Below are 25,565 nucleotides of genomic sequence, written 5' to 3'. Positions count from 1 at the left end.
TTGGAGGCAGCTCGCGACCGAGGCTTGACGCAGACCAGCGATTTAATAGCTCTTCTCCAATAGAGAAAATCTCTGGCTAAGGGTTCGTATATGGGAGGACTCTCTGAACTCGGGATGCTAGTGATGCTTCAACGGCGGCTATCATGGCCTGATGAAGGGGGGTTGTGCAATCCCAAGGCCTATGGACTAGTCGGCAACATTCTGAAATGTGGCATCCGCTGACAATGCAACAAAAGACCGTCTCGTTTCAAAGCTTCTATTGGATGGCTGGTTCAGATCTAGACAGGATGAACACCTCCAAGCTGGGATAGATCTTGGAGCGAACTGTAGCGACAAACAAGTGAAAGTGAACGTGTTTACTTGTAGAAATTGGACTGCAACAGTGGGAAAGTTTTCCGATCCCAGCCTTCCCCATATACGTCACGTGAGCTCCAAGTTCAGCCTCGTCGGTCTCTATGCAACACTCCTTTCGCGGTCTGCTATGCCTCTAGGACTTCACGATCTTTTACTTTATACTCCGCCGATGTGATGATTGCGGACATATTGCTCAAGACCCTATCACCATGGACGTCTTCGGGACCCCAAAGTCAGGCTGAAACCAACGATCTAGTTTCGGATCAAGGCAGTGGCTAGCTCCTGGGCAAGGCGTCCAAGCCCAGTACTGTAGTAGCCGCCATTGGCATTCAACTTGGGGCCGAAAGGGCCCGGAGCGTCGCGTTCGCTGTCTTCAAACGAAACTAGCTTCAGCCGCATGAGGACGCCCTTCTCTTCTTTTTTCCTTTCCTCGTGCTGGCAGCTCTTGTTCTTCAATCCTCTTTTTTTTTTTTTTAAGACGTCTTGCCACTGCAATCTTCCTGAATGACGGATTTTATACTTATCTCTTGAGTTTAAGCGCTGATTGTTTCGGCTCTTTTGCTGCATACAAGTCCCCGACGGCCCGCTCCTTGGGATCCTCCCGCTCAGTTGGCAGAACTATACCACGAGATCCCCCATGGCTGATCACACCAGCACGACGTCATGGGCTCCTTGGAAGGTTCTCCTTGGTTGGACTCCTTTCCACATCGACGCCCTTGGTCTTGTAACGCTCTTGGGAGCTGAAGAGGTCAATGCTGCCGTAGGGCGACTCGTGAGCAGTGCCTATCTCGAATATTTACCTCTGCTGGGTGCATACGTCGTTGCTGGAAACCGATTTACTGAGAAGGCAGCTGGCTTCAATCTCTACAACATATCGCAAGGCATCCATACAACAGACCTCGCCGCCTGGTTGACAAGATGGATGCTCTCCCAGGAATTCGAAACCACTCGCAACTTCGTGGTTTGGACGGTGACGCCACCAAAATCCCGGAAGAACGAAATATCTTTTTCCCTGGTGATAAGCTTCGTTCTGAATGGCTTCCTCGTCGCCGGCACTCTTCTTTCCAAGGACTGGTATGGCTTTGCTAATGCAATGGCTATGGTTGTCTCCATCATCGTTCGTGCCTATGTTATCGGTCAACAACGTATCGGTTTCGATGCCATGGTAGACAAGGCTGTCGGGACATCAGGGCCTCCCACAGGGAACAATTACGAAGCGCGACGGTATGAGTATGAGTTATGGAAGCAAAAACAGAATGATGAGAAGAAGCCCATTTTAAAGAACAGAACAGTGCAGTCAGCGCCTGAGGAAACCCAATCCATTGGAAGCAATTCTTCGAACCCCTCAAACGGACAGACGAAAGCAATCCAGAATGTACAGCCCACAGTGCGTCCAACCCGTCCAGATCCCAGGGACTATGACAAAAAGAACGAGGTCTGGACCGGAAAACCCACGAAGGTTCTCATCATCCAATCTGATTCGAAAGCGGTTACCTTTTGGATGCCCAATGAGCTGCTGGTTGCGCCATCAGTCTTTATTGAAGGGCCTGTGATCTTGAATCCAAAGACGTATTTCATCATGAGATCCATTGGATGGCTGGCATTTGCTGTGCACATTGTCGCCATCGGTATGGCGGACTTGGCAAGTCAGATGTACACGGTCGCACTAATGGTGCTGCCAACCATTCTACTGATATCAAAGGTCGGATGTGACGACTCCGAGTGGTTTTCGAACTTCGAAAGTTGGATCGGAAGGAAGCTCTACAGCGAGGGCCACGATCGCAAGGCTGACAAACAACAAGACGCCGAGAAAAGCGTGAAGCCCACTGAATTCAGAAAATTGCGGCAGTGCTGGATAGGGTCCCGGCTCAGGGCAGAGATCTACGAGTGGCCTGAATCGTATGAGTTTCGGGAGGAAGGAGAAGGCAAGGACAAGAGGTGGGTCAGCGGAGGACGAAAAGAGGGCACAGAACGCTCCAAGAAACGGCAAGATCTATACGCCTGGCTCGCGCTCACCACGGACGAAGAAGAGAGCATGGACAAATGGGATCTTTTCCCGCACATCCGCCAGGGCAATACCTCATGGTGGCAAACCTACAAACTCAAGAAGGCAACGCTGAAAGGCGATAAGCGCGACGGCATGGGACCGCAGCAACCCGTCGATAATGCACTCCAGCTGCAGCCGCAACCGCAGCTGCCACCGAGCCAGCCGGCCGCCACCACCACCCAGAGTCATCCAGATCAGCGACCAAAACCGTTCCAAATGCCCGGCAGGACGGCGACTGTCCACTTCCTCGGCGGGAGCGCTCTGCCGCAGACAAGCAGGCACACGATGCCGGAGCCTCGCCAAAGCAGCTCAGTCACGGTCGGCAGTTCCGCGTTCCCTGCCATCAGCGACCACGATCAGATCAAGATCACCGACGGTGACGACGGCGCGCAGACCGGCGACGCCCAAACGCAGACTCAAGGGAGCACCACTGCAGAACCCGGCAACAGAGGTGCAATGACTGGACTTCCTCCAGTCGCCACTACCCATTTAGACAGCGCACCAGCGCCGGGTCCCGACAATGCAGCGTCTTCCTCCCCCGACATCTATCCTTCTGGAGTTCTGACTCAGTCGCCCACCACCACCGACAACACCCACGACGACAAACATAACTAGACACTATTATCTGTCTGGAAATCCCCGGACTATAGTTTTTGATATCCCTCTCTTTTCGCAATTTGGCACAGTTGGGCCTTGGTTGTCATGTTATGGGTGATCTTTGCCAAAGAGAACGTTTGATCAAGTTATGATGATCATTAATGACAGGTACATTGGACAGAAAAGTCTTTTTGGTGCAAGGAATTCGCAATTTTTCGCGGTGTCAGGGGATATATCGTATGAGAAGTTAAGAGGCGATTGAGACTTCGTGTCTTTTAGAATCTTCTTTTTTTTATATCCCATTTCATTCTGCCTGGTCTGCTGACGTTGCACACCTCACCTTTTTCGGCCCTGTGATATATTGAACGGGACCTTTATCGCACAAGAAGGTCTCGGTCCACTATTACCGTCGCAGTGGGCTCCAGCTCCAAGTCGATAAACTGTTCACGATAAAACACTCTAACCAACAATGCATCGTGACCGGCATTCTGGATCGTCGCTTCAACCAAGACACCCTCACGCCACTCCATCCCAACCACGAGATTGCCCTTGGCCTTAAGGCCGTTCACATGCCCACTCTCTTCCCACTTCTTGGGCAGCGCGGGCAAGATCTCCACCTCTCCGACAACCACGCTTCGCAGCAACAGCTCCGCCACCGCCGCAGTGGCCCCGAAATTCCCGTCCGCGATGAAAATATTCGTCTCCGCACCAGCAATCCCCGGCTTTGAGAAGGTTAGGAGATTCTCAAACGACAACTCAGAGATCAGATGCGTCAGAGAATTGAGTGCTGCATCTCCGTCATTGAGCCGCGCAAAGCCCATTGCGAAGAGGACGGCCGTGAACTCGATGTCTTCCAAGTCGGCGCGGGCTCGGCGCTTTTCGAGTGTGGTGCGAACGGCATCCGCTAGTTCAGGCGTGTGTCGTTTGCTGATTTGATTGCTGCGGATGAGGGCGACGATGTGCGACATGTGGCGATGGTCAGGTTGGGCTTCCTCGAAGTCTTCGAGCCATTCTTGCAATTGGCCATGCCTGCCAATTTGGAGGGGTGGGAGTTTTGACATAGCTTCTTCGACGCGCCGGATAAAGTCGTCATTTATAGCGCCCTGACTGTCCAGTGACGGCACGACATCGACACAGAATGCCAGCAGGTCTCTCACGAGAACCACATCCAAAGTCGGAGAGAGACTCAGTGAATGCTCTTCACGCTGGCCCTTTCCATCAACAAAGAACGTATTTTCGGGCGATACAGAGGGTCCTGTCACCAAATAGCCTGCCTTTTGGTCGACGGTGGACATATACTCTAGGAAGAACTCAGCTGCTGCCTTCAAAACGTCCCAAGCATATGCCTTCAAGTATGCCTTGTCGAGATTATACTCCCAGTGCTCTTTCATCTCCATTGCCATCCACAGCCCTCCGGTAACGTTCAGTCCCCAGCTCGTTTCCCAGCCGGGGGCTGTGAATCCCCAAACGTTCGAAAACACATGCGCGACCCACCCCTTTTGGGTGCCGTAGAAATTCCTCGCGGACTCGGCTCCCGCTGCTGCAAGTTTCTGCATGTATCTGGCAAGTGGTCCATGGCATTCATACCCTAGCCCACACGGTTCGAGCGGAAAGTAGTTCATTTGCGTATTGATGTCGAGATGATAGTCGCATGACCAGTTCATCGCATTGGCTTCTCGGTCGTTCCAAAGACCTTGTAAGTGAAGCGGGAGTTGAGAGTCTGACCGAGTACCTGCGATCAATAGGTAGCGACCATAATTGAAATATAACGTGTAAAGGGGTAGATCTTCTGAGGAGGCTCCATTTGAAGCAGCGAGTGCTTTCTGGCGCTGATCTGTAGGGAGGCGTGATGTTGGTGAAACAGAGCCGAGCGTCAGAGAGACTCGAGCGTATAGTCTCTTGTGGTCTTGCGTATGGGATTGCTTGAGTCTGTCATAGCCGGCATCTAGGGCTGTCTGGATCTGAGTTCGAGCCAGAGATATCCAGTCCTGGTTGGGCGGGACCAGATAGTCTGTATTCAGAGCCACCAATATCAATAAGAAGGAAGCATTGGTTACAGAAATGGCGTTTTCCGAAGGTAGCATATCGCCGTCGGCTTGGAGATCAACCAGACCATGCAGCTTGACACCACATGTTCCATCACTGTGCACAGTCTCAAGCGCTTGCGCGTGGATTTCCAGCTCAGCTGTGCTTGGTTTCCTGATAGACCAACTTTTGGTCTCTCCCTCGAACCCAACTTTGCATGAAATACCGGCCTTATTGTTTATCAAAATTCTCATAGCGATGACTTGATGAGGATGGGAAACGAATACCTCCCTCCTGATCTCTGTTTTGGAGTCGTCGGAGGTATAGGAGGCCCAGCCAACACCTTCGTCCAACTTTAAACCTCTCTCGAGCCTACCCTTCTCAGCACTGTCTCCAGGAGCTGCTCCAGAGCGAGAATACTCTATTTTGAGCCGTCCCACTCCCAGATTCGTGCCGAAATCCCCTTTCAGAGGTTGCAGCCATCTCTCTGCCAACGTTTGAACGGCCTGGTGGTCTCTTTGCACATACCGCTCACGCATCTCTTTAATGGCGGTCTTGCCGCCATATTGGCTCTGCGGTCTGTAAGGCTTGCCTGACCAGAAGGTAACCTCATTCAACAAAAATATGTCAACGTCTGCATTTGACATGAGACTGACGCCCATTCGGCCATTCCCAAGTGGAAGCGACTGAGGAAAGTCTGTAGCCGATGTGATGTAGTATAGATTATGCGATGGGTCCATCGTTGGTAGAAGGTGCGAAGGAGGCGATGCCTTGTCCTTGAGCACAGTAGTGATATTGATCTTGGATCGCCCGAGCGTCAAGTAAACCGGTGCAACTCAAGTATATCTAGACCTTTCCCCTGTGTAGCCGACCTTCACATAGCTTAAAATCCAGTCGCTTTTCGACCGTAGCCGAACAGCTCTTCAAGAATACGTCCGTAGCCATTCGAAGTGGGCTGAAGGGCGAACTTCTGAGGATCCATGCAGGCGACCCATCCAGTCATCTTAGAAGACCCGGAATGGATCGTCCCTGTGCGGGTTCGTGCCAATCACACGACAACGTTCGGCAATTCGGTATAGTCAGTAAAGCCGACCAGAAATCAAATTTCAGTGGCTCATGGGAAGAGATCAATGCCGAACCTGTTATCCCGCGATTGGGGGCGCAATTGGAAGTATTTGAAGAAAAGATTCATATCATTTCGACCATGATCAACTTGGAGGGTGTAACTCGTTGCTCCGAAAGGTCCCAACTTCCCTGCGAGTTGTGACGCCAGGTGCTTGAAGGGGCTTATTCACACACAGGATTCCCGGTTGATAACTTGATTGGACCAATATGACAATTTTAGACAAGAAGATGACAGCCGACGAGAGATTCTCCAATGGCACCCATCATGGCACGACGAATTTCGACGAAATCACCATCCAGTCCTATCAGGTGCATGGTGAGTCTGCATTTCAGAACTGCAGACGCTTTGAGAGACTAACTGGTTGGATCAGACCTTCGCTTCCCGACGAGTCTCACCTTGGCAGGCTCGGACGCAATGAATGGCACTCCTGACTATAGTGCGGCATACATTGTTTTGGGTACCAACTCGGATTTTGCAGGACACGGCTTCTCATTCACCATAGGCAGAGGAAATGATCTGGTCTGCGAAGCTGCTCGTACCATCGCAGGGCGTCTCGTGGGTAAGCGGCTGGCTGAGTTGACATCTGATATGGGCAAGACATGGCATTTCCTCGTTTCCGATTCTCAGCTCCGGTGGGTAGGTCCTGAAAAGGGTGTCACTCACCTAGGTCTGTCTGCCTGTGTCAACGCTTTGTGGGATCTCTGGGGACGAGCAGAGAGAAAGCCCGTTTGGAAACTCATAGCCGATATGAAGCCAGAGGAGTTTGTGAGGTGCATTGATTTCCGCTACATTGAGGACGCCATCACCCCGCAAGAGGCAATCGCTTTGTTAGAAGCGCAAGAAGCGTCAAAGCTACAGCGACTTCGGGATGCAGAAAACAATCGGGCGGTGCCTGCATATTCGACCGAGGCGGGGTGGTTGGGATATTCCGACGACAAGATGCGGAAGCTAATGAAAGACCTTCTTGCCGCTGGCCACGACAAGTTCAAACTAAAGGTCGGGAAGGATCTTGAGGATGACAAGCGACGGTGCCGAATCGCCAGAGAAGTTATGGGCGACGAAAAGACCCTGATGGTAGATGCGAACCAGGTCTGGGGAGTATCCGAGGCCATACAATGGATGCTTCAGTTGGCGGAGTTCAAGCCAGCGTAGGTCCCATTTCATCACGCCTCAAACACTCGTCACTGACAGGGGCTGAATTTGCAGGTTTATTGAGGAGCCAACATCACCAGATGATATTCTTGGGCACGCTGCGGTTCGAAAAGCTCTTAAAGCTCATGGCATAGGGGTTGCAACAGGGGAGATGTGTCACAACCGAGTGATGTTCAAGCAATTGCTCCAGGCGGAGGCTATCGATGTTTGCCAGATTGACGCTTGTCGTCTGGGGGGTGTAAACGAGGTCCTGGCTGTTCTTGTGATGGCGAAAAAGTAAGGAGCAAGACTCCCGAGAAACCCCAGTCCAAACGGCTAACAAAACTCCTAGATTTGGAGTCCCTGTTGTACCGCACAGTGGTGGCATAGGCTTGAATGAGTATACGCAGCATTTGTCTTTGGTGGATTACCTTTGCGTATCCGGGGAGCGGAGCATGCTCGAGAACATCACCACCTATAACCACGTGCTCACCACGCCATTGCAAACGCGTGATGGCTTTTTCGTGACGCCATCAGAATCCGGCTACAGTGTCGAATTTCGAGAGGCCGCAATCGCGGAATACAGCTATCCAGAGGGCACCTTCTGGTGCTCTAAGGATGGCTTGTCAATCATCGATGGCGGCCTGAATTGATGGTCAATTGAGACCTGGATCTCGGCACGCAACATGTCCATTGAGCCGCTGCTCAGCTGCTGAAATTTGGATCATTGGACTTCAGGCAAATGGAATTGATTGACCAGCACGCGAATGTGCTGCTAGCCAATCGTTCATGTTCATAGGTTCAATATGGCGTAAATAGACGGGATCGAGATCTGCCGAGGATGAGAGATTTGGTGTATTTAAACCTGATGACATCTCTCTTTGCTTACTATGACCATGGACTTCTGGTCCCGCGGTTTGAGGCCATTCTCGTGGATAGACTGGTGATGCTTCCGGGGGCAGAGGTAGGTCATCCACTTTGCTAGCTCTTCCAAGGTTCTGGTAATGTCGAAGGACCATAAGATCGCCGACACTGATGCGCTGGGTGAGGAACGAAGCTAAAGGATCATGTGCTTCTGACATTTGCGTCCTCAAATCATGGTCCTTGATTGATGCGGCCAGCTCGAAGAATTCGCAGTAAAAAATAGCGTGCCAATAAATATCACGCAACTGGCGCAAGAATATCATGCAAAGCTCAAACCGATTCTTGTGAACCTGGAGTCTTTCCTCCGATCTTGAGGATCTAATTCCAAGAACGTGCACAATGAGAGGCGCCAAAGTGAAAGTGACAGCAATTGTGGGACAAAACCTCACCAGGTCAAGGTTGACGAGATGAGTAAACAGCTGCGTGTTATCCAAGGCTGCAAACTCAACCTTTTGCTGACATGTAGTAGTCCAATCGCCTGCTCCGTTCCAGAGAGTAAGTGACTGGTACAATGCGATGCGAATGGTATTGAAGCATGCATGCAATACCGCCCGATACATAGCAGCGACCCCTATGTTTCCCGAGACAGCTTGCAAATGGTCTTGTCTTTTCGCCTGAGGTGGCAGAGATCGCATCCAGTGTTCCAAGGCATCTTCGCAGACTTTGAGTTGATCAGGAGGGGCCGCATCTGTCACTGAGCTTGAATACCGTAGAGTTACAATGCCTTCGACGATCTGGCAAAGCTTGACAAATTCGATGAATATGGCCTTGATCTCAAGATCTTGCTCGGAGTCACCTTCTTCTTTCACGTCTTCGAGCACAAGCATCAATGTAGTGCAGTCTAGGCTGTTGATCATGAGAGGACGACCAGTTCCCAGGCCATTGCAGCGATCCCGGACGACACAGGCCCACCAAATTCGTGCCCACAAAGCCCGGTGAGGGACATTCCCGGGATCTCTGTGCAACCCGCTGACTTGTGCCAAGCTGATGGCTTGGTGTATCCAATGCCACGTGTGCTTGCGTTCAGTGATAGAAGGATAGTACTGACTTATCAGCAATAAGGCCTGAATAGTTGCAATCGGGTCTTCATTATAGTCGAGGTCATAGAGTCGGCGCGCCTTGAGGTAATACGCGTGGCGCGCTTGCTTGCGGGATGAGAATCCTGCGGCCGAAACGATCCCAGAGGGCACAACTCCAATCGCTATGAAGAGCACGGCTTGGAGCAGCAAGAGACAGGAATGTGAATGGCGGCCTGAAGGATAAGAAGCAGCTTGAGTAGAGCTTGCATGATGTGCAGCATTTGGACTGGTGTTCGCCCAACCTTCGACAGATTTAACAGAGTGCAAGAACTCCGACTTCTGGACAACAGGGAAGAACGGGTGGAAAATAGTGAAATACGCATCAATCAAGGCCAAGAGGACGTGTGGTGGGGGAATGTCGAAGCACCCGACGTTCTTGAGATATTGCAACTCATTTTCACCGCATCCAGATATTGGTGTAATGGATCCATGGTTTTTGTCTGATGCCAGTTGAAGCACTATGTCCTCGAGAGATCCCGCATCAGGACGTTGAGCTTGAGAGAGGCGCATCAAAAAGGCATAATGTGGGACCGAATGCAGCAACCTGTGTCTGGAGAAGGATGATGTCCGTCGTGTTGAAGCTCGCTCAATCTCCTCTGGAGTTGCAGACAGCTCCTCGACAGCTGCGCTGCCGGACACCCGGAGACCTGTAGAAGAGGTACCAGTTGCATCGAGACGCGTCTGATCAAGAATCGAGGATGGTAGAATGGGGCTAGCTCCATCTATGGCGATTCTTTGACGCTTCTTTCGATCAATAGCCTGGCATTCGAACCCATCTTGATAGCAGTTCGAACATGGTGAACCTTTCGCTGCATAATCGCATCTAACCTTCCGTTTCCGACACGACAGGCAGGCTTTCGCTGCACGTCGATTTCGGTGATGGGCTGTTGATGGCATTACATCTCCTCGAGGTGGTGAGTAGGTAAGCTGTGTAGAATGAACTGGAATGTGTGGGGAAGATGAGCCCTTCTGACCCTTAATACCGGCTGGTGAGTAGCATGCGAAGGCTAATGGTACATCAGTCCTAATGCGGTTAAAGTCGAACTGGAGCTATTACTCACACGACGGCTACAAGTACATAAAGCCCTTAAAAGTCACGAGACTGGGCGTCCCACGAAAAGTTATTTCATTATTCCAAAATATGTCGTGACCGGTCCCTTCAAAGCCTTGGACACTTATCCTCGTGAAAGCTCTGATCCTACATGCGAATATCAGGCTCTTTGAGATCGATTCGAAATCAATTTATGGTTCAGCAGATGAAATGCCGGCTTCACAATCCAAATGAACACCCCAGTCGGATCTCAGTATCGACCATCAGCCTTGCTCCAAGTACATGACATTTAGTCTTCTAAGTGCTGCCACAACGATGCTGGTAGGTCGTTCGCGTCTACGTCAAAAATGTGCGGGAAGATTGTCTTCAAGTTTTCAGATCTGAGTGCTGGCCACTGCTCGCGGATGGTCTGCCGCAGCACGTCGTACCAGATTTGGTATCCATTGGCTGTGAAGTGGACACCATCCGAAGCCAATAACCCGGCAAGCGCTCTAGATGTGGCCAGGGCTCGAGATGGATAACTTGATTGAACGGCCCCAGCGCATTCCCCGCCAGCGATACGGGTCTTCTGCCCGGGAATAGGCTGTCCTTCCTTCCACCCTGTGGAGTCCATGAAGGCCTGCCACAAGTCAATAAAGGTAACATTGTTCCGCTTCCCGAATTTTCCGGCGACTTGTGCTGCAGCATCCGAGTATTGTCTTGCTCTCTCGGTGTCTCGATCCGGAGGGGCTTCTGGTGCGAGCTCATTGACTGGTGCTGGTCCTACAAGAACCACGGCTTCAACTCCGTGTCCTTTAGCTACCTCCACCATATATGATAGATTTTCCTTATATCTATCGATTGGTACACATTGCGACAATGTGTTATGCTTGGGATCTGCGGCATCATTTGTGCCAAAGAATATCACCAACAGTTTGATCTTTGAACAGCGGGGTCGATTGGTCTGCGTTGGTGCGGGCGTTTCTGCCTGGAGAATAGCATTGATGATATGGCGCCCATGTTCAGTGTTATACCCGCCATATCCGTGTGTTATGACCTGTAATTTGGACCAGTATTCATGTTGCAATGCTGGCGCAAGGTTGAATCCGCCAGCTTGGCTGGAACTTTGCTCGGTTTGTGAATCGCCAAAGAGAACGATTTTGTTGACGGCAATAGATCTCATGGTTACGAGTTAGCGAGTGGCTGCCACTGCCGACACATTCATAACCCCTCGAGGTAATCATTCACTTACGGCAGACTTCAGCAACAGGATTCCTCGATGTCTTCTATGACTGCGCTTTGGACGGCATAGTCGGTCGAGGGCGAAGGCAATCCTTTGGAGTCTCTGGCTCAGAGCGGATTCTACGGGGTACTTGCCGATTAGCCGTGATGATGTTCTCAGTCAAATACCGGTACAACCAATGGGGCTGATATTCTCGGCAAAAGCGTTGCGGCAAAATCCCGTTTTGACTTTTGGCGGCTTAACGAAGCGATGCTACCTCGACTTCTGGCTTTCCCCATGGGGCGGACGAGTAGATGGAGACACGCTCGCTGGAGATCATCCTGAAAGCGACTAAGTCTTTATGTCCCCCGCATTGTGGGCAGGCATGGCTAAACAAAACTTGGAAAATGGGCCGTTTGTGTCGGATATTCTAGCGGCTTTGATGTACTGTGATTGGTACTACAATAATACTGAAGCGGGTTGCTGGCGATGTTGCATCCAAACCAACATGACCATAAGAACTGGATGTCTCTGCTGAAATCGTTCATCACGACCATTCAAGACTGACAGCCTTCGAGTTGAGGTGTTATTCTTAGCCTCCTTCCCAACCCCCGTTCTTGGTCCCTCTGTCACAGTCCTACGCGTCCCATACAACCAGGCCTCATAGCAGTCATCATGGCCACAACGACGGAGACACAAGACAAGGATGGCACCACGTTCATTGAACACTCTGCCAACCTCGAGCCAGGCCTCACAGTCGAGAAGACACTTACCGATGCTGAAGTCACTGGCAAGTTAGACAGCATCAGCACCTCCATGGCCAACCAAGGCACTCACACTGAACATGAGCTCAGTTATCTCGAGGCGCTGAAGATCTATCGTAAAGGCGCCTTCTGGTCGATATTTTTTTCTCTGTCCATCATCATGCGCGCCTACGACATTGAAATAACTGGGAATTTCTTCGCCCTCCCATCGTTCCAGAGTCATTTTGGCCACCAAGTACCTGGTCATGGCTATCAGATACCTGCTAACTGGCAGGTCGCCATGTCTATGGGTTCCCTTGTTGGACAGATCATTGGCGCATACATTGTCGCATGGCCAATGGAGAAGATTGGGCGCCGGAAGACGCTGGCAGTGTATCTCTTGTTCACCTCAGCTTTGGTGTTCATGCAGGTCTTTGCTCCAAATATCGAGGTGTTGACAACAAGCATGTGTAAGTGTTTCGTCACAACAATGCCATAGGTCAACTGTGAGACTGATATCAATTTTCCCCTTCCCTCGATAGACCTGTCAGGCATTATCTGGGGTGGATACTGCGTCCTTGCTCCAACTTACGCGTCCGAGTGTCTTCCGATGAAACTCAGAGGTTTCTTGACTGGTTATATCAACCTATGCTACGTGATGGGTCAGTTCATTCAGACGGGAATCACGAGAGGCTTCATCAACAGAGTAGACAAGTGGGCATACAAGATTCCCTATTGCATACAATGGGCGTGGCCAATTATCATCCTCCCTGGGTTAGTTTGGGCCCCAGAGAGCCCTTGGTGGCTTGTGCGTCAGCATAAGATGGAGGAGGCAGAGAGGTCTCTGAAGAGATTGTCAGAAAAGCACGAAAAAGTGGAAGTGACGAATACTCTGGCCATGATGGTGAAGACTGGTAGGCGCACTCTCTCATTGTACAGGCCATCCTGCAGCAACTACTGGTTCTTGCGACTTCCTCACGATGTCGGTGCTAACTTCACGCACTTTTTAGATCTCTACGAGCGCGAAGTTGAAGTAGGCACCACTTACATTGATTGCTGGAAGGGCCCAAACCGCAGGAGAATGGAGATTTGTATCATGCTTTTTGTCATCCAAAACTTTTCGGGCAACCCGGTCGGCTTTGCGACATATCTCTTTGAGCAAGTCGGGTTGAGTGCCAAACACTCTTTTGACATGGGCCTTGGGTAAGTTGGCAAGCTGGGAAGCCCTCCATGTTCCTGATTGTTTGTTCAGATTACTAACCTCCTCTACCACCACAGTCTCAACGGCCTTGGTTTCCTTGGGACTCTTGCATCTGCCATCCCACTCATTTATTTCGGAAGACGCCTCTGTTACATGGCGGGTCTGGCCTATATCATTGTCATTCTCTTCATTGTGGCCTTTATGTGTCTTGCGTCAGACTATGCAGGCAATCCATCGTACTCTTGGGCGCAAGCGGCGCTCTTGTGCACCCTGCAGTTCGTTTGGCAAATGACTCTCGGCCCGCTTACCTACGTTGTGGTCTGTGAAACTCCGTCCACGAAACTCAGGTCGAAGACCATAGCTCTGGCAACGGTGATCGATGCAGCAACAGGACTGGTCACCACAGTTATCGGCCCGTACCTCCTTAACCCTGGCGCGGCAAATGCTGGGGCCAAGATCGAGTTCTTGTACGGCGGTATCTCAGTCATCTCGCTCACATGGTGCTTTTTTCGTCTTCCGGAGACCAAGGATCGGACTTTTGAAGAGTTGGATATCTTATTTGAGAAACAAGTGCCAGCGCGACAGTTCAAGGACTATGTTATTGATCGCTCTGACGAGCAATGAGGGAGAAACATGAGGTGATTTATGCATCGAGAACACCACGGACCTTCCTTTCTTACCGCATCTCAAATAGCAGATAGCTCTACAAGGTACAAGTAGGAAAAGACACAACTGGAATTTGTACCCCTGGGAATTTTGCCTTACTGTCTCTCCGAGTACGGCGCCGCAAATAGTCCATTTAACGCACTAATGCAAGGCTGCGTTAGTCCGGCGCTAGTGTGTACAGGGACTGGATCCGCCAAGACATGAAAATGACAAACCTCGAAGCTCTCTGCCCCTTGTTTCTCATGACTCAGTCTCCCAACGAGAGTCCCGAACCCTGGATGCGCAATCATGCCTCTGGTCAATGGGACGGCGAAGGAAGTACGAGTCAGCCTCCTCGGAAAAGAGAGCATCATCATCAATTTTGGATTATGGCGGAACTATGTCGCTTCCGATCTACTGTCGAACCTGGAGTCATCAACGTATGTCTTGATCACTGACACTAATCTGGGTTCACTCTACACCAAATTTTTTCAAGAAGCCTTTGAAAATGCATCGCAGCAAAAGGCAAAATCAGCACGGTTGTTGATCCACCAAATTCCGCCGGGAGAGAGCTCAAAATCTCGACAAACAAAGGACGACATCGAAGATTGGCTGCTCAGCCAGAGCCCGCCATGTGGTCGAGACACGGTTATCATTGCGTTAGGAGGTGGCGTTGTGGGTGACCTGACAGGATTTGTTGCCGCCACATATATGCGCGGCGTGAGATTTGTGCAAGTCCCCACAACACTGCTCGCAATGGTTGACTCTTCGATCGGCGGAAAAACAGCTATTGATACTCCTCTCGGCAAAAACCTTGTCGGAGCTATATGGCAGCCACAAAGAATATACATTGACCTTGATTTCCTTGGAACCCTACCTCGACGAGAATTGATTAATGGAATGGCTGAGGTCATCAAAACCGCAGCGATCTCTGACGAAGAAGAATTCATCGAGCTGGAACGTCATGCTGAGCGGATAATGGCTGCTGTAAATGCCGACATCAGCCACGGTGCTTCTAGGTTCAAGGACGTAGAGGCGACTTTGATCAGAATTATTTCTGCTTCCGCAAAGTTCAAGGCCCACGTCGTTACCATCGACGAAAGAGAGACCGGCCTGCGCAACTTATTGAACTTTGGACATTCTATCGGCCACGCCATCGAAGCTTTTCTGACACCTCAAGTGCTCCATGGTGAATGCGTTGCAATTGGCATGATCAAGGAGGCTGAGCTCGCTCGATACTTGGGTATTCTCAGTGGTGTTGCTGTCGGCCGTCTCCAAAAGTGTCTGACTACGTACGGTCTGCCAACTCGACTCGATGACGAGAGAGTGCGCAAACTGTCCGGAGGTAAGGTCTGTACGGTCGACGGCATGCTCAAGAAGATGGGTGTGGACAAGAAAAACGATGGTGCCAAGAAGAAGGTCGTCCTTCTCTCAGCAATTGGTCGAACCTACGAACAGAAAGCCAGCGTTGTCTCAGACTCCGACCTGCGCGTTGTGCTTTCTCCGACCGTGGAAGTGGTCCCAGGGGTACCAAAGGACCTCAATGTTGTCTGCACTCCACCTGGATCAAAGAGCATTTCCAACCGAGCGCTCGTCCTTGCAGCACTCGGTCGCGGAACATGCCGTATTCAGAATTTGCTGACCTCGGCGGACACAGAAGTGATGCTAGAGGCTCTAACACGACTTGGAGCTGCCACATTCTCTTGGGAAGAAGATGGTGAAGTTCTTGTTGTGAATGGGAATGGTGGTCGGCTTGAGGCCACACAACATGAGCTCTACTTGGGCAATGCCGGAACGGCCGCCAGATTCTTGACGTCAGTTGCGACATTAACCAGGCAGAGCCATGTAGCATCTACAGTGCTTACTGGCAACACCCGAATGAAGCAACGACCTATCGGAGATCTCGTAGATGCGTTGAGAGAAAATGGCGCCGGAATCGAATATCTGGAGAACAATGGAAGTCTACCACTCAACGTCACAGCCTCAGCTGGGTTCAACGGCGGTGAAATCAAATTGGCAGCAAAGGTGTCGTCACAATATGTCTCTTCTCTGCTGATGTGTGCCCCCTATGCAAAGAAGCCTGTTACACTCAGACTCGTGGGCGGAAAGCCTGTTTCGCAACCCTACATCGACATGACCATTGCAATGATGGCCTCTTTCGGCGTGCCAGTGCAAAAGTCAAAAACAGAAGCACACACCTATCACATCCCGCAAGGCATTTACTTGAACCCGACCGAGTATGTGGTCGAAAGCGATGCAAGTTCTGCAACTTACCCACTTGCAATTGCGGCGATAACAGGCACAACATGCACAATTCCCAATATTGGCTCGGCCTCTCTCCAGGGCGATTCGGCATTCGCTACCGATGTGCTGAGACCGATGGGCTGTCAAGTGAAACAGACACTTTCATCAACTACCGTAACGGGGCCTCGAGATGGCAAGCTCGTACCATTGGCAAGTATCGACATGGAGCCAATGACGGACGCCTTCTTGACTGCCTCTGTTGTGGCGGCCGTGGCTCAGGGCGGGAAGTCCAACACTACCCGCATATATGGCATTGCAAATCAGAGGGTCAAAGAATGCAACCGCATTCAAGCGATGGAGGATGAGCTAGCAAAGTTTGGTGTTACATGCCGACAGTTTGACGATGGCATCGAAGTGGACGGGATCGACCGTGCCAGACTAAGACGGCCGCAGGGGGGGGTGTATTGCTATGATGATCATCGAGTCGCCATGAGCTTCAGTGTTCTCGCATTGGCAGCTCCTCAATCTACTCTCATTCTCGAGAAAGAATGCACGGGCAAAACTTGGCCGGGGTGGTGGGACACCATGGCTCTGCAATTCAACGTCAAGCTCGAGGGGGTTGAATTGCAAGAAATTGCTGAACATGCGAAAGCTAAGAAATCAGATAGAAGCGCGGCTTCGATTTTCATCATCGGCATGAGAGGTGCCGGCAAGACCACCTCCGGGTGCTGGGCGGCGAGATCACTAGGGAAGAAATTAGTCGACCTAGACACCGAGCTGGAGAGCCGCGAAGGCATGTCAATCCCGGAGATCATCAAGGGACAAGGCTGGGATTATTTCCGGAAACGCGAGTTGGAGCTCCTCAAATCTGTCATGAAGGACATGCCAAATGACTACGTCTTCGCTTGTGGTGGCGGTGTGGTCGAGACCCAGGAAGCGCGGAACTTGTTGGTCGCATGGCATGAAAAAGAAGGCCACGTTCTCTTGGTTGAACGTGACATCAACGAAGTGATGGACTTCCTGCAAATTGACAAAACAAGACCAGCGTACGTGGAAGACATGATGGGTGTCTGGCTCCGGAGGAAGCCGTGGTTCGAACAATGCAGCAATCTTCTATATTACAGCCAAAGCATCCCCAACGAGCAAATGTCCGAAGCTGCTGAGGATTTCGACCGCTTTTTACAGATGGTGACAGGCAAAATCGACGTTCTGTCCAAATTCAAGCGGAAGTCGGAGACTTTCTTCGCGTCTCTGACCTTCCCGGACCTGCGACCTCATCTGAAAATCCTACCCGAAGTCTGCCTTGGATCCGATGCGGTAGAACTGCGCGTCGACCTCCTCAAGGATCCCAAGTCAGACGGCGCCATCCCCTCCGCCGACTATGTCACCTCTCAACTCTCCTTGCTCCGCGCAACCGTCCCTCTTCCCGTTGTTTTCACGATCCGCACGAAATCCCAAGGGGGCAAATTCCCCGACGAGGCCTATGCAGAGTATCTCCATTTGTGCACCCTCGCTATCCGCATGGGCAGCGAATTCTTGGACCTGGAAGTGGCGTCTTTTCCCGAGTCCGTCCTCTCTCCGATTCTCAGCTTCAAGAACAGGTCTAACACGCGAATCATTGCCTCCCATCATGACCCGCAGGGAGCGTTATCCTGGTCGAAGCCGGGCTCTTGGATCTCCATTTACAATAAATGCCTCCAGTATGGCGACATTGTGAAACTGATCGGGGTTGCCGGCATCCTTGACGATAATTTCGCGCTCCAACGTTTCAAGCAGTGGTCGAGGTCCCAACACCCGGACCTGCCTCTGATCGCGATAAACATGGGTCGGACAGGACAGATTTCCCGGGTCTTGAACGGCTTCATGACCCCAGTCTCTCACCCGTCCCTCCCGTTCAAAGCCGCACCAGGGCAGCTGTCTGCGTGCGAAATTCGGCATGGATTGACGCTGATAGGCGAGATCGTGCCCAAGAAATTCTACCTTTTCGGATCGCCGATCAGCGCGAGCAAGTCGCCGGAGTTGCACAATACACTGTTCAAGGAGACGGGACTGCCACACGTGTACTCTTTGTGCGAGACCACTGACCTGGCGGTGATAAAGGAGATCATCCGGGCAGAGGATTTTGGGGGGGCGAGCGTAACTATCCCGCTTAAGTTGGACGTCATGCCTCTCCTGGACGATGTGGATGCGTCTGCCCGCCTCATCGGTGCTGTGAACACCATCGTCCCGGTCTCCAACCCTGTCTCAGGCAAGAACTCGCTGGTCGGTTACAATACGGACTTCCTCGGCATGATGGATTGCCTCCGTGCAGCGGGTGCGTCTGCAGCACTGGGCGAAGGCGAGCAGTCCGGCTTGGTCATCGGTGGCGGCGGCACGGCGAGAGCGGCCATCCACACGCTGCACACGATGGGGTACAAGCCCATCTACTTGATCGGGAGGAATCAGGGTAAGATGGAAGAATTGGCAAGGACGTTCCCGCCGGTCTACGACCTCGTCTTACTAGACGCCGAGAGGTCTGCGGCGGCAGAGCAGAAGATGACAACGCCGCCGGTCGTCGCCATCGCCACCATCCCCGCTGACTTGCCCATCGACCCTCCCCTCGCGGCGTCCCTGCAGAAGATCTTCTCGCGGTCCGCTCTACTCGCGACATCCACGGCTCCAAAGGGCCAAGGCACCTCGGCACCCACGCGCACGCTGTTGGAACTGGCGTACAAGCCCGCGCACACGGCCGTGATGCAGATGGCAGAGGAAGTGGGCGGTTGGAAGACCGTGCAAGGACTAGAGACGCTGGTCACGCAGGGCCTGTGGCAGTTTGAGTACTGGACGGGAATCGGGGTAAGAGGTCTCGGTGGGAGGCTTAGTCGGGTGAGTTAAGTTCTTTGTTTGATTTGATGCGTGCTCCCCCGTTTTCCCTTCCCGGTGCATCCTTCTCAGTAAGAGAGAGCATTTCTCACGCCCCCCCTCCCTCTTTTGCCGATGAGCGAGGCACACATCCACTCCATCAATCCATCTCTATCTCTTTCTGCTTTGAACCGGTCTCTGTCGATTAAAACCCCGTTCGCGTTCTTGCTAATCCCTGTGTTGAAACAGGATGTTGTGCTCGGGCCGGCCGCTTGAGAGGGCTTATTCCTCCACGTTGGCCGTTTCTGCGAGACGAATGAAGTGGGGAAAGTCGAAGGGTGTCGAAAAAAGAAACGGCAGAACGAAAGGAGAGCAGGGAAAGGAAGGGGAGGGGAAGAAGCTTAATCGTCGTCGGTGAGACTTCTCGTCGTGGTAGGAGCCACTAAAGGGGAAGAGAAAAGTTTTACAGCAAAAGAAAAATGAGAGAGACAAACTTATGTGAATTTTGAACGTCGTGTTCGTCAATACAGCTCTACTGTGCGCTGACCAGTTGAACATGGTTGACTTTCCAAGCTTAAATTGTACAGTATCTACACATATATCCTCCTTTACTGTCCCTGTGCCCTTCTCTGTTCCTCTACCTGCCTCTGCAACGCCGCTGCAATAGCCGGATTGTTGGCCCAAGCACCAGAGAGGTAATTTGTTTGTCCGCTCGTGTGAGGCTTAGCGCCATAATGATGCTGGCCGCCTTGATATTGGCCTGGCTGCTGCTGCTGATATTGCTGCTGATGGGGGAAATTGCTACCGGGAAACAGCGGGGGCGGAGGCATGCCCGGTGGTACAGTGAACGAGGGGAAGTTGACGGGAGGTTGGAAACCTTGGCCAAAGTTGAACTGAGCATTTGGGAGGGGAGTGATCGGCGAAGGCGTCATCGGGGGGTATGATATATTTTGCGGTGATATCGAGGGCGTCGCTGGAAGGTTCAGATTTGGCAGGGGTACTGTGGAAGTGTTGTAGCCATTTTGATGATTTTCGTGGGAAGCATTGTGTTGACCAAAAGGAGTTTCACGAGGCTGGCGGAAGCCACCCCGTCCACGTTGGGGCCGAAATCCTCCTCTGCCTCCTCTGCCATGACCATAACCTCTTCCCCGCCCACCCGACTCATTTCCTCTGAAATAGGAGGATTGGGGCGGTGGTGGAAGCGGATGCATCATACCACGTTCCTGAGGCTGCTCTCGAAGCCGTTCTCCATTGGCCACCATTTCTGTAAGCTCAGTTGGTCTTTGCAATGGCGTATAGCCGTCATCACCTGTATCTGGCACTGACACATCGTCATAGTTGATTTCCAGCGAGCCACTGCCGTATGCAGAGCCATCACTGTTGGTGTGGTGACGAGGGCCACCATGATAACCCCCTCGACCTCCGCCGCTTCCACCACGATGCGGTCCTTTGGCAAACTTTGAGCTGCCACGACCCCTTCCTGTGTCCAGTGTCCTTCCCTGCCTCTTGGCTTTCATCTGGCGCTTGTGATCGGCCTCAGCCTCGTCATCTGAGAACTCCATCTCGTCCTCACCAACTTCCTCGTCGTGGAAATTTGACGCGTCACTTCCCTTGACACATTTCAACGGTTGAGTGAAGACAAACGTCGAATGGTGAGGGACGTAGAACACAGTGGTGCCACTTTCCGAGAGACCGGCCTCTTTGATGTCGTCATCGTTGGTGAACCGAATCGTGTATCTGGGTTCCTCGACACGCCCTATCAAGTCGGCAACCACTCCTACCACTGATCGATCTTTCAGACAAATCAAGGATCCGGGTTCTAACACTTGATATTCCCCCGACGTCTTAGCCTTCACAACGACAGTACTCTCCACCACAAATTCAACGTTGCCCAATTCTTCAATTTTCATGTCTTCTGTGACAATAATGTCTGGTTTGGGTATGACTTCTTCCATGCGTTCATTTGCCGTCCGTAATAGTCCTCCCTCTTTTTTGTCCCGGGGTCCTCCTCCTTCGTCATCGGAACCTGCATCGCCTTGCATGAGTATCCGCGCCGTCTCCTCGGGATCCAGCATAGCGTAGTCACCGTCGACATCCTCGTCGCTGTCTTCTTCCGAAGAACTATCATCTGAGGTGTCAGAATCGGAATCTGAGGAGGATTCATAGGGTGATGAATCGATTTCCCACTCGGCGCCTTCAGCACCTGGTTCAGGTGCGTCGGCGCCATCTGCGGGGATTGCGTCCGTTGCGTTGGAATCGACAGGGGCTGGGGTGCCGGTGGCATTCTCCAGCGTGAGCACGGAGGTATTGGTGTCGATTGCGGCCTCAGCAATGCCGCCTTGATGGGCATTATGGTCCAGGGCAACAGTCTCTGTCACGTCCATGGCCTCAACATCCTCGGAAACGGTAGCATCCGGCGCATGCTCTTGACTTGTATCAACTGGGTCATTCGTATGGGCATGGACATCAAGACCTCCGTCTTCGCCCTTGTTCAGTCCTCTGTCAAGCAGCATCCCATCGGTCGTGGGCGGCATGCCGCTCGTCCTCGTGGAAGGGTCTGACAGTGGTCTTGCAGCAGCGGCCTCTGCCTCGACTTGCTGCATCAGCGCATCTAGAAGAGAATTTGAGTCCGGCTGCTCAGGGGGTGCGTGCCCTTGTCCCTTGTCCAAACTGGTAGCTGATTTGTGTGGCTCTGGCTCTGCCGTGGAAACGCTCTCCTCGGATGGGAGCTGCTCGCGAACCGAACCATTTTGCTCAGTGGCGGGTATTGACTCGGGAGGGTCGATGGTACGCCCAGTTTCGTCTGGCGAATCCATTCTCTGGCGCTTAGCAGGAGATGTTGGGAAGTCTTCAGCATCCATGGCTCGGTAAGGGGAGGGACCTGGTGAGTGAACTGGTGGTTACCGAGTACAGCAGGACAATGAACCGTGTCCCAAAAAAAAAGATTCTGAAAAATGCGGAGAAAGACGAGCATGAAAATCGGCGGCACCTGCGCAGCTGGTGGCAGCCGATGGCCACCCGGAACAATTCCTTCTCTCCACCTCTCACTTACCACTCACCAGCGCTCACCCACGAAGTCCTCACCTACTCGCTAACTAATTACTTCTACACCGAAACTTCTTCCACGGTCTTTCCATTGGTTGTGGCAATATGTCTTTTCAATCCTCCCCTCTGGAATTGAAATTTTCAAGTCTTCTCTATCCTGAGCATTACTGAAACATCGTTATTGGCCATCGCCGCTTCTCCATGGCTGATGTCGCGGTTTTCCCTTCAGAGTGTATTGCTTTGTCAAGACTTCCCTCGCTGGACTCCCTACCCGACAGAGGTGCTAACAACAATAGCCCCATGTCAGCTGGCTCTCTTTCCGACGACGATGCACCCTTCCTGGCCAGTATCGATGGAGGAGGAGACTCAGCGAGCGATGAAATATCCCCCCGACTTGCTCGGAGGCTCTATGTTTCCCACTTTCTATCCACTTGGAATTTTCGCGGATTCGAATTCGGCGCTGTTTTGTTCCTAGCCAACATCTTCCCAAATACATTGTTACCGCTGTCCATCTACGCGCTGGTCCGGGCGTTGGCCGCTATCGTTTTCGCCCCTCTTGTTGGACGGTACATCGATACAGGTTCACGTTTGAAGGTTGTTCGCGATTCAATTGTCTATCAACGCGGAGCTGTCGTGCTTTCCTGCGGCGTCTTTTATATCATGCTCTGGCAAAGGCCGTATCTCAACACGTGGAGTCTTTACGTACTCCTGGCTGTCACTATTGTCCTGGCTTGTGTTGAAAAGCTCTGTGCAATCATGAACACAGTGTCTGTCGAAAGAGATTGGGTCGTGGTCATTGCGGGCGACAACGAAGTAACCCTCCGAGCCCTCAATTCCCAAATGCGTCGTATCGATCTTTTCTGCAAACTCTGCAGTCCTCTGCTCACCGCCTCATTGGAGAGCTACAACACAAGAATTGCCATTGCCGTCATGGGCGCCGTCAATGCCATCTCGACCATCGCAGAATATGTCCTCATTGCAAGGGTATATGAGGCGTTCCCGAGTCTTGTGCGCGGTCATCCGTCTTCGACCCGGCCAGACGAATGCAGCGATGACCTGACACAAGCATCTGAGTCCGTCCCACGTGATCCTGTTAGGCTATCGTTGTGGCGAAATTTGAAGATATACATGTCTCAAGGTGCCTTCCTGCCTTCGCTCTCACTATCCATCCTGTACCTGACAGTATTGTCCTTCGGTGGACAAATGGTCACATATCTTCTGGCGAGCGGTTATACCTCAACAATGATTGCGCTGATCCGCTTGATATCAACTGGGTGTGAAATGTCGGCTACCTGGATGGCGCCAACAGCCATGGCTTGGATTGGGCCGATCAGATCCGGCCTTTGGTTTCTCAACCTCCAAATGGCCTGTCTCGCAGTCGGCCTTGGTTTCTTCTGGATAGCGGCGTCGCCGATTTGGGCCGCCTCTGGACTTCTTGGAGGCACAATCTTCAGCCGCATTGGCCTCTGGGGTTTTGAGCTCTCGACACAAGTGATCATCCAAGAACAGGTCGAACCAGAATATCGTGGGGCTTTTTCGACAACCGAGTCCTCCCTTCAGAATATCTTTGAACTCTGCGCATACGCGTCGACCATTATATTTCCTCAGCCGTCCAACTTCAAATGGCCTGCCACTGTGTCCGTTGCGGCCGTCTACACTGCTGGAGCCCTGTACGCCAGCTTTGTGAGGCGTAGACGCGGGCATTTGGTGCACGTTTCAAAATGCCTAGAAGGAAGGAAACATTCGAACCTAGAATTGGGAAGGGTCTACCAACATCGCAGATCAGATTTGGGATAGTTCCTTGGATGAACCAGCAAGTAGATGGGTATTCACATTTGTCGTATCCAGTAGCGGTCGGTACAGGCAATCCAAATACATCTCTATTGCGACCAATCAGAGAATCCACGCACTTTACGGCGACATTAATTTATCTCGGTGCCACCAGGGGATTAGGGATTCTGCCTGAAACAACGTCTCGGATTCGCGTGTCGGCCTTCTTGTGCGATTCAGCCTATTCCTGTAGCGACAGGTCCGAGTCGCTGCGTCCGATTATTTATGTACCTGGTAAGTAATGATATGCGCCTGTGCTAGGTAAGAACGCCTAGCCGGTCACCCTTAGCAGGCCAAACTCATACTGGAAACGTTCGTCGCAATTAGGGTCGAAAAGGCGACGATATGGCATGGACAGAGTCGTCTTCCACCTTCTCACTCCAATCTTTTTTTTTTCGTTACCGCAGATGACGGCTCTTTTATCACGCTCTCTCCGGTACGCACCCGTAGAGGCAGCCCTACACGGTACCTACTTAGGGACCAATTTGCCTTGCTAAGGTACAAATTTATCAAGGCTGAACTGCCAAGATCAAATTGAATAGCGGTCCCTGGACGAGCAGCCATGGAAAAGCCAGGACTGCCACCCAGCCGAGGGCGCGCGTCTCCTAGAGAATCATCAGTCGTGGCCTCATCCTCTGCGGAAAGACCAGATGCCGTGCCAGTGACAGCTGAAAATGCTTTGGCTGGAGTCCTACAATCGATGAGCCTGGCACAGCAAGAGATAGCTTCTGGCAATCTGACAACAGACCAGGAAATCGCGTCCCGGACAGCACCCCCTCGCGTTGCAGAAATGCTCTTTGGAGCAACCCAAGATCCAACCCACCCCTCCAAAGCTATTCAGCATTATCAAGAAATCATTCGACTTCTCAAGACGCCGTGTCTGAAGCAGACAAAGTTTCTGGACAGACTGGCATATGTCGAGATGACGAGCTTTAGTGCATCCAAGTCAGTGAAAGTACTTGATAAATCTATAACTCACTTAAAGCAAGCAAGGGACCAGGCTTTGCCGGCGAATGATTCCCCTCTGCACAATCTACCACAATCTGGGATACAGCATCTCACACAGAGCACAATTAACCAACAATCCAACGGATCTTGACGAGGCCATTTCCTGTGGCCGAGAAATCCCGAAACTTGCGCATGCAGACAGCCAGGAATACCACGAAACTACAGTCAATCTCGGCGCTCGTCTACATGCTCGATATATTTGAGAGCACACCAAGGATATCAACCACCGCGACAGTGCCATCGCCGGCTTCGTGGCTGGATTGACGTCACTTGGGATGACTCATGAGCGCCGACCTGATGTTCTCCTCCAACTATCACGTCTACACCACCAGAGGTACAAGCAGAGTGGCGACAAAGCGGACTTAGACGCTGCTCTAGGGCACTCACGGGAGAGACTTCACTCAATACCTTCTATGTATCAAATTCGACCCGACCATGTCTCAGATTTCTTATCTCGTCTTGCCGAGGATGTC

The 25,565-nt window shown here is 51.8% G+C and overlaps 9 protein-coding genes across 9 annotated transcripts; 5 read left to right on the top strand and 4 right to left on the bottom strand.

The window, feature by feature from the left end:
• Positions 1 to 991: 991 nt before the first annotated feature.
• Positions 992 to 3,016, top strand: A1O5_09291 (uncharacterized protein; the record flags this gene model as incomplete). Its single annotated transcript, XM_007749870.1, has 1 exon — positions 992 to 3,016. The coding sequence occupies one exon, from the start codon at positions 992 to 994 to the stop codon at positions 3,014 to 3,016; it is 2,025 nt and encodes a 674-aa protein (XP_007748060.1).
• A 356-nt stretch (positions 3,017 to 3,372) lies between these two features.
• Positions 3,373 to 5,763, bottom strand: A1O5_09290 (uncharacterized protein; the record flags this gene model as incomplete). Its single annotated transcript, XM_007749869.1, has 1 exon — positions 3,373 to 5,763. The coding sequence occupies one exon, from the start codon at positions 5,761 to 5,763 to the stop codon at positions 3,373 to 3,375; it is 2,391 nt and encodes a 796-aa protein (XP_007748059.1).
• A 592-nt stretch (positions 5,764 to 6,355) lies between these two features.
• A1O5_09289 (mandelate racemase) lies at positions 6,356 to 7,933 on the top strand (the record flags this gene model as incomplete). Its single annotated transcript, XM_007749868.1, has 4 exons — positions 6,356 to 6,464; positions 6,520 to 7,297; positions 7,356 to 7,577; positions 7,633 to 7,933. The coding sequence occupies 4 exons, from the start codon at positions 6,356 to 6,358 to the stop codon at positions 7,931 to 7,933; spliced, it is 1,410 nt and encodes a 469-aa protein (XP_007748058.1).
• An 81-nt stretch (positions 7,934 to 8,014) lies between these two features.
• Positions 8,015 to 10,180, bottom strand: A1O5_09288 (uncharacterized protein; the record flags this gene model as incomplete). Its single annotated transcript, XM_007749867.1, has 1 exon — positions 8,015 to 10,180. One exon carries the CDS (start codon positions 10,178 to 10,180, stop codon positions 8,015 to 8,017), a length of 2,166 nt encoding a protein of 721 aa, XP_007748057.1.
• A 443-nt stretch (positions 10,181 to 10,623) lies between these two features.
• A1O5_09287 (uncharacterized protein) lies at positions 10,624 to 11,496 on the bottom strand (the record flags this gene model as incomplete). Its single annotated transcript, XM_007749866.1, has 1 exon — positions 10,624 to 11,496. One exon carries the CDS (start codon positions 11,494 to 11,496, stop codon positions 10,624 to 10,626), a length of 873 nt encoding a protein of 290 aa, XP_007748056.1.
• Positions 11,497 to 12,210: 714 nt separating this feature from the next.
• Positions 12,211 to 14,103, top strand: A1O5_09286 (uncharacterized protein; the record flags this gene model as incomplete). The annotated part of the gene is made up of 4 exons (XM_007749865.1): positions 12,211 to 12,748; positions 12,821 to 13,192; positions 13,289 to 13,481; positions 13,557 to 14,103. 4 exons carry the CDS (start codon positions 12,211 to 12,213, stop codon positions 14,101 to 14,103), a joined length of 1,650 nt encoding a protein of 549 aa, XP_007748055.1.
• A 330-nt stretch (positions 14,104 to 14,433) lies between these two features.
• On the top strand, positions 14,434 to 19,242 carry A1O5_09285 (pentafunctional AROM polypeptide; the record flags this gene model as incomplete). Its single annotated transcript, XM_007749864.1, has 1 exon — positions 14,434 to 19,242. The coding sequence occupies one exon, from the start codon at positions 14,434 to 14,436 to the stop codon at positions 19,240 to 19,242; it is 4,809 nt and encodes a 1,602-aa protein (XP_007748054.1).
• Positions 19,243 to 19,817: 575 nt separating this feature from the next.
• A1O5_09284 (uncharacterized protein) lies at positions 19,818 to 22,070 on the bottom strand (the record flags this gene model as incomplete). Its single annotated transcript, XM_007749863.1, has 1 exon — positions 19,818 to 22,070. One exon carries the CDS (start codon positions 22,068 to 22,070, stop codon positions 19,818 to 19,820), a length of 2,253 nt encoding a protein of 750 aa, XP_007748053.1.
• A 385-nt stretch (positions 22,071 to 22,455) lies between these two features.
• Positions 22,456 to 24,051, top strand: A1O5_09283 (uncharacterized protein; the record flags this gene model as incomplete). Its single annotated transcript, XM_007749862.1, has 1 exon — positions 22,456 to 24,051. One exon carries the CDS (start codon positions 22,456 to 22,458, stop codon positions 24,049 to 24,051), a length of 1,596 nt encoding a protein of 531 aa, XP_007748052.1.
• Positions 24,052 to 25,565: the final 1,514 nt, after the last annotated feature.

The sequence above is a fragment of the Cladophialophora psammophila genome (genome assembly GCF_000585535.1).
Source record: "Cladophialophora psammophila CBS 110553 chromosome Unknown aczJe-supercont1.16, whole genome shotgun sequence".
Lineage (NCBI taxonomy): Eukaryota > Fungi > Ascomycota > Eurotiomycetes > Chaetothyriales > Herpotrichiellaceae > Cladophialophora > Cladophialophora psammophila.
The sequence above is the reverse complement of the archived record's forward strand: the minus strand, read 5'-3'. Positions and strand labels throughout refer to the sequence as shown.